Source organism: Fulmarus glacialis, unplaced genomic scaffold (genome assembly GCF_000690835.1).
Source record: "Fulmarus glacialis isolate BGI_N327 unplaced genomic scaffold, ASM69083v1 scaffold24754, whole genome shotgun sequence".
Classification (NCBI taxonomy): Eukaryota; Metazoa; Chordata; class Aves; order Procellariiformes; family Procellariidae; genus Fulmarus; species Fulmarus glacialis.
In genome coordinates, this window is record NW_009209103.1 from 109,479 (window position 1) to 117,015 (window position 7,537).

General features: G+C 41.8%; 1 protein-coding gene across 1 annotated transcript; it reads right to left on the minus strand.

Annotated features, from left to right (window-relative positions):
• Positions 1–1,991: 1,991 nt before the first annotated feature.
• XAF1 (XIAP associated factor 1) lies at positions 1,992–7,169 on the minus strand (the record flags this gene model as incomplete). Its single annotated transcript, XM_009576731.1, is given in 6 exon segments — positions 1,992–2,054; positions 3,498–3,842; positions 4,111–4,168; positions 4,942–5,204; positions 5,989–6,040; positions 7,008–7,169. Coding segments are annotated over 6 exon segments (943 nt in total), but the record flags the coding sequence as incomplete, so codon positions are not given.
• Positions 7,170–7,537: the final 368 nt, after the last annotated feature.

Here is a 7,537-nt window from a genome sequence, read left to right on the forward strand (position 1 = left end):
CATCCCATGTGTGCTTGTGCATAAATGCTGCAGATATCAACAAACTTGGATCTGAGAAGGGAGATGTTACTCAAATTATAGGTCAGCACATGTACATTAGTTCCAGCCATCAGCTTGTAAGATTGAACGCTGCTAAAAGTGGATGAGAGGAAAATGGCACCTTGTAGTAAAACTGTTCTGTTAACATGTTCTAGTGTTTATTGATGTAAGATGCCAAGCCGCAAAGGCTGCTTCACAAATGTTCACGACATTAGCATAAAGCATCCACTCACTCTTCATGTTTAACTTTTCCATCATGGGGCTCTATCAGTTTCCATTTGTATATGATAACCCCCAGTTATCCTTGGATGTGTCTCCAATCTCCCAAGACTAAGCTGTTCGTGCTAGCCCTAGGTTCAGTGGTTTACTGAAGTGAAGGAGAGCAGGTTTTAATGTTTTTTAATTTCACTGGGCTACATTGTGAGTGTGACAGCGGCTGGTCATGTGGCCTGCAAGTGTTAGTGACTTCTGAGGCTCCCTTAACCTTTGCAGCATAGAGGCTTTTGTGACAATCACCAGCTTTTCCTACATGCGTTCAGACCTCATTAATCTGAATCTGAAACTTTGCTACTTAATTTTTTTTAACTTCACTAAGGCCTCAGCTCTCAGTGAGGGCAAGGGGAACTGGTGGCACTCAACATGACAAGGAATTCTGAATTTCTTACTTCCTTCTCTGCCCCAGAACAAACATTTTTTAATAAGCTGCTCTCCTTGCTGAAGCGGATGGAAAAAGTACATTCCTAAGGCAAGCTTACACAGAAATACTTGAAATGACAACAGCTGTTGAGCGCCCATCACTCTTACAGTTTTCTGGCAAAACCTTTTAAATGCCTCTCTTGATAAGGAATAAAAATCTGAGTCACTCTTTGTTCTTGATCCAGAGTAGCAAGTCACTTTTATTTGTCGATAAAGCTATCGCACTTTCAGTGCCTTTTGCTAAAGCTAAGCTGAAGCTTCAATCTGAAGATCTGCCTCTATTTCCAGATTTAATCATGAGTGCTGTAGAAAGAGTCTTCTGTAAAACAAAAAAAGCCCAGTTATGAGTGTTTTTAAAGTTTCAGTTTTACAGCCTTCCTATGTCATCACTCAGTTGAACAATATAAAAAAACCACAATGCAAGTCAAATAATCCGTGTAATTACCATGTACTTACTTTTATTTCAAGACTAGAGTCCTGTAATTCAAAATTAGACAAACCCCCTATTTCTCACTTCGGTGCTTTCTCTCTTTAATTTACCAGGAGAGGAAAGTTTTACAGGGAGAAGTAATACCTCATTTACTGAACCAAGTAGAAAAAGGACAGATTGAGAACAACTGCTTTCAGTTTCACTTAATTAATTGGACTGAGAGGAAACGATACTGCTCAGGAATTGAAAAGCAGAGGGGGATGTTAGCAAAGAGAATTGTTAAGATTCACAACCTGTCTGGGACAGGGTGAGGAAAGATACTTACTGCCTATGGATCGGTGCAAGCTCAACTGGAGGTATTGTCTGGCATAATTATAACAATGCTTCTACTGAATATGCAAGTTTTACTATGGAGAAAAAATAATTTTACTTCTTGTCTTCTGAAACTATTCTTTAAGTCTCCATTCAGTGTTGGAGCAGACAGACCTGGGACATCTTGGTCCTGTGAAATTTTTTGTGCTGATCTCTGCTTACAGTAGGGAAGGTACTGCACTGTTCATAGTAGCGTAATTTGAGAGGCACAATACCTGTTACTCTGAGTCAAGAGTGTGAAAACACACTGGCTCTGAAGCAATGCTTGCTTAATGCAACCTCATGGGAACCCACTATGTGTTGGAGTCTAAAGAGCTTTGTGATATTCTGAGTATTAGCTTTTCTAGATGCACTTCCTCTGCAAAATATCCTATTGTTCCTATTAACCCAATGTAGAATAATCCTGAATGATGAATTCTTTTCTAAATTTCTGAAATCCTGCAGTGCTTTTTTCTCCATGGCTTGATTTTTGTTTCATCCCAGCATTTTTCAAAGATGTCAAACGCAGACATTTGATCTAGAAAAATAAATAACAGTCATATCAGAGGATAATTTAACATTATATTCAACATACGATCATATTCAGTAGGTGGGATGGATGCACTTGACCCCTTAACCAGACTGGTGGTGGTTTGGTGCAGGCTCTGGAAGAGCCGGGCTGTGAACTCCTCTAGTTTCAATCTGTTCTCTGAGAACCCACAAAGGAGCCCAGTGGCACAGTGAGCATCGATGCATATGAGGTTAGAACACCGATCATGCAATTGACACATGAATAGCAGGTGGCTTTTCTAAGACTTATTTATCAAGGAACAACAAAAGTTGTGGGTACAAGGAGTCTCATGCATACCTTTGCCATCGCACGTAATTTGACTACAAGCCAACCACTTTATCTCATAAATATGACAGCCTATTGAGCTCTCCCTGCAAGACAGCGTGGCTGCATGGCGGTGATCTCCCCCTGAGCTGGGACACCTCTCAAGGTCACTCCTCAAGGCAGAGAGAACTTTTACCAACGGCAGATCTTTGGTAAGCAACCGATATTGCGCATAACCTTGTAGTATGCTAACTTTGATTTTGCCTTGGTAACTTTGATTGCATGCTGAATGGATGGTAATGAAACATTACATAAAATTTGCATGTATAATCCCTTAGACATAAACCATTGACCAAGTCGGAGAGGAGGTTTGGCCCTAGCCACACCTAGACTCCTCTCTGAGGAGGAGTTTAGAAAGCAAGGGGGTCCACTCTGAACCTCATGACTCAATGGGAGGGTCCTCCTTATCCTTTTGCGTCTCTGGTCTGTGAACCATTCCAACTCGAGTGTAACTCAATTTTCCTTTGTATGTTTCTTCCACGTAGTAATTTAATAGAGTGAACCTTGCCATCAAACTTTGTTAAATCGCACTTTTACAACATCATATTAAAACCACTTTTTCTAATACCCTTGACGGTGATTCTTTAAGTGATCTAAATCACTCATCCGCGACAAATTGGCGTAGTCGGCAGGATCCTAAATCAGGGTTCCGCGACAGTAGGGAGGCAACTGGGCCCCTTTGCTGGGATGGAAAACTATCTAGAGCTCCATCTCTGATGCAGCTGAGATATAATCATACTATTTGCTTAGCAGGAACAATATCAGCCTTCAGCAAACAAGGGCAGTTGCTGAAGACTTTCCAGGATTTGAGCTTAAAATTAATGGCTTGAGTCATGGTTATTATTTTCTTAAAACTCAAGCAGACTATAGGCAATGGATCTTGTTTGTGTAGATGTGAGCATCAGTAGTCAATAGAATTAAAAAATTGCAGGCTTTAGAGAGAGTGTGTACCTATGGCCAGCATTTCAAGAAGCTACGGAATCCAGAAATGGGCACTGGGACCCCAGGCAGTGTGGAGATAAGTAGTGACTCTGTAGGTATGGCCCTTTGCATGTAGGAGGCTGAGTCCAATGTGTCACTTCTCACCTCGTGTTTCCGAAGGGTTGGAAGCAGCAGAAGAATGTTGCAATGGGCACAGGTCACCAGCATGTCAAAAGACTGGGTGTCTTTAAGAGCTTGAGGTGATGTGGAAAGTCCACCTCTTGTGGGAGAGGGAAAGCCAATCTTTTTGTTCTTTGGGGGTTTAAGCAAGGTTTTGGAGGTCAATGGCCTTTCTTTCCCTTTGGGACGGACATCTTTCCATGCCATTGCATTCTTGGGGCAAGAAGAGGGAGCCAGGGAGGAAGAAGACTGTGGTGGATCACTGCTGAGTTTTGAAGTTGACTGGCCAGCAAGAACTTTTGTCAGCTTATGGGCTGTGCTGCATGTATTCTGTTAAAAGAGAGCATGCATGATGAGGTGAAGATTGGCATTACACCCAACTGTGTGGTATGTTGTGATTTGCGACAGACGTGAGTCATGGGGAGGGACAATGGACACCACCTCACCATTCACCTGGCTTCAGCTGAGTACATTGTATCATGAAACTATAGTTTGAAGAGCCAAGACACACTGCCCTTATGTAATATATAGCTTTTCAGAGAAATAACCTGGAAATTAAGCACAGACCATTCTCTTGTTCAGTTTCAAATGTGCTTACCAGATGTTGGGAGTACTGGTCATCTGGGAATGACTTATTGGACTTCCGACAGATTGCCACCTTCAGAAGGAAAAAAATTGAGAGAAAACACAGTACTGACACTAGTCATCTAGACAGGCTGCTCAGATCCACTTATGGTCACTGGTTCTAGAGAAACACAGAATGCTGATTCCACTGGCCAAGAAGGAATTAGAGCTGTGACTACATTTTGCTTTTGGCACCACTCAAAACCAGCCCACCATCCCTTCTCGCAAACTTTAGGATATTTGAAATTCCACTCCAGCCCCATGTTTTGTGGTTCAAGATGCTTCACTCCTACCCTGGCCTAGCTAATTCTGTTGCTAGGGGGTTTTGCTCTCTATAATTCATTTTGCCAACTACTGCACCTACTGATGCCTGTTCTTTTCTGGAATCATTGACAGGATTAATGAATTTTTTGTCTTGACATACTCTGTCCAATACCTTAGGCCTAATAAAGCTGATCTCAACTTCAAGAAATCAAGGTATGCATCACTGGCTTTATATATGAAGTAGGAGGAAATTCTAAATCATATTTTCTTCAGTGCAACAAATAGAAAGAGGAACAAGTTCCACCTATTTTCTGACAGAAGGAATTTCACTTCCAGGATATATGGGAGGCATAAAAGAACATGGCCAATGAGCTACCAGTCAGTGGAACCACTCTGGCTTTACAATAACCAGCATAATAGAAAGCAACATATGGCCTTTTCACTGTGGTTGGTTAAACAACAATCCCCTCCAGTCTGAATTACTGAGAATTGTAGAGAAGGCAGGAGAATTTTCATTGAGATTTAACAGAGTTGACCCAGTCCATGCTTACCAGTGGGGCAAATAAATGTTGCATTAGGGGATGCTTCACTGGTTTGAAAGTTCACATCCTTATGATAGGACAGATCACTGTTCTGACAAAAATCTTTGTGTTTGTTCTGGTTTTTGTACATGATGCATTTGTTACACTCCCAACACCACTCTGTTCGGATGGCACAAGTGTTCAGGTGTTCCTGCAGCTTGTTGAAGGGCATTTCAAGCTCACAGATCTTGCATTTTGTTGCTCATTTGTGGCATTCCTTGGTCTGCACATGAATAGAGGAAATTATTGCAAATTTTCTATCACTACTAAAAGAGGGCATTGGGTGAGAGCAATGAGTGACTGTTTAAGAATGCCCTCTTTAAGGGGCATCTACACAACCAAATGCAGGCTTAGCTGTATTAGGAGTTTATCTATCTAATCTAGGCTATCTTTAATTTAGGATGATTTCAGCAATATGAGGAAAAATGGGAACCAATAGCAGTGAAGATGTTCTGTGTCAGTACAGGTTAGCAACAGAGCACAAGCCCACCTAGAAAATCCCAATACTTCAGCTACCACCACCAGGGGAAGCCTGCTGTATCTTCACTGCTTTGGTTCCTTGGAATGGTTAGACTACAGCCAGCATGGACAGGCTGCTCTCACTTCCCAGCCTCTGCCAATTCTTTTGTGTTCTCCCCTTAGCTGTTTCCTTGACTCTCGCTTTGTATAACCGCTCCTTTGGAAAAGCAGGTAATATGAGTGTGGGGGCAGGATGGAAATGTCTTTGAGAAGCCATCAAAGAACATCAGCTTGAGATGCCAAGGATGAGAAAGTAATAGATTATCTCCTGGAACAGATTGTCCCATCACAACTGGATGGGCAACCACCATGGGATATACTTATTTACAAGGGGGAAAAGGTATGCCAAAACACTGCAACCGTTGAGAAGTTTAAGTTTCTTCATGGTCCAGGACAGGAGTCAGGGATTTACATGTTTTCGCTGCTGAATCCATTAGTGTGACTCTTGGTCAGCCTAGAAGGTAAAAAGTACTGCACTCCATACTTACCTCATGATGCTCCAGCTGGTATTGCTGCATGCTTTGGTGACAAAGATTACATCTGACCGGCAAGCAAAACATACAGCAGTTCATTGGGAGCATAGGAGAATGGTTAATGCTTTCGTATGTCAATACAACTTCAAGCTGCTGAGATGATTTTCTTGTCATTTTCATCCCAATCATCAACAAGCTGTTGGTGAATTTTTGTTTCTCTGTCAGGCCTGAGCTTTGTTGATGCAATTTTGAGGAAAACAGGTATCTGATGATTCTGCAGGAAGCTGTGCAAGGATCCAGTTCTCAAAGATGCCCATGTGAAATGCAAAGTATGATATGAAATAAAGAGTGTGTATTCAAAATTTTGACTGAGGTTTAACTTAAAAGTATAGGTCCAATATTCAGCTAGTCTAAATTATAATAGCCCCTCTGAAAACATAGGAGGTATGCTAGTTTTCTATAGGTTTGCCACGAGAGCTACTTATGTGTTCTGTTAAGTAACTGAAATCAATGGAATTGCTAAAACAGTAAAACTAGTAAGACAGAATAAAAAATCATGCCTGTGTGTTCATGCTTCAACATAGTACCTCTAGCTACAGGGTTCTTAATGCTATACTAAAAATGCTATTGCCTCACTATATGAAGAGCTGATAAATTTACTCTGCCAGTTCAGTTTTGTTAAAAAAGTGCATTGATGTAATACAGCTTTGTACAAGCAAGGTTTATGTCAGATCAGGTACTGTCTGTCTTCCCCTAACCAAATCATTTAACTTGCATGCTCTGGCTAATTCACAAGCACTAGGAGCATGTATCCATACTTGATCTGCAATTTGTATTGCTCGGGAAACTGAGACACCACAGCGGAAGCTTTATTCTCTTAAGCTGAGTGTGCAGTAATATCAAAAGGTGCTGTAACCAGGCCTGAAGGGTCATATCAGACCCTTACAGAAGTTCAAATCTAGTTAATATAGAGCACAGTACCATAAACATACTATTTCAGGGCTGGCAGAGCTTTTTGCTATTTGCAAGAAAACCCTGAAGAACGTGTAGCATTCCTCACCTGCTTGTGTGCTTCTGTTTGATGGTCTTTCATATCCTTTTGGGCAACTGGTTCATCACATTCTGGACAGACAGTAAGAAACCACAAGCAGTGGGCCTCATGGAGTGAGAAATTGGCAGCAGACACATCTCGTTTACTACCGAGCACATAAATGGGAGAGGAGAGTAAATGAACTGGTGTGGTGGGTTGACCCTGGCCAGCAGCCAAGCACCCACACAGCTCTCACTCACCACCACCCCACCAGACACACAGTGGGACAGGGGGAGGAAATAGGAAGAACAGAAGTGAGAAAATTTGTAGGTTGAGATGAAGACAGTTTAATACCTGAAGGAAAGAGGGGGGAAAGAACCAAGTGAAGCAAATGAGATTACTCACCACCTCCCACAGACATACCTATGCCCAACCAGTCTTTAAACAATAGCCACCTTGGAAGCAAAAAAAAGGCAAAAAACAAACCCTGTTCTTCTCCCTCTAATGCAGTTTTTATTCCTGAGCATGAGGTTA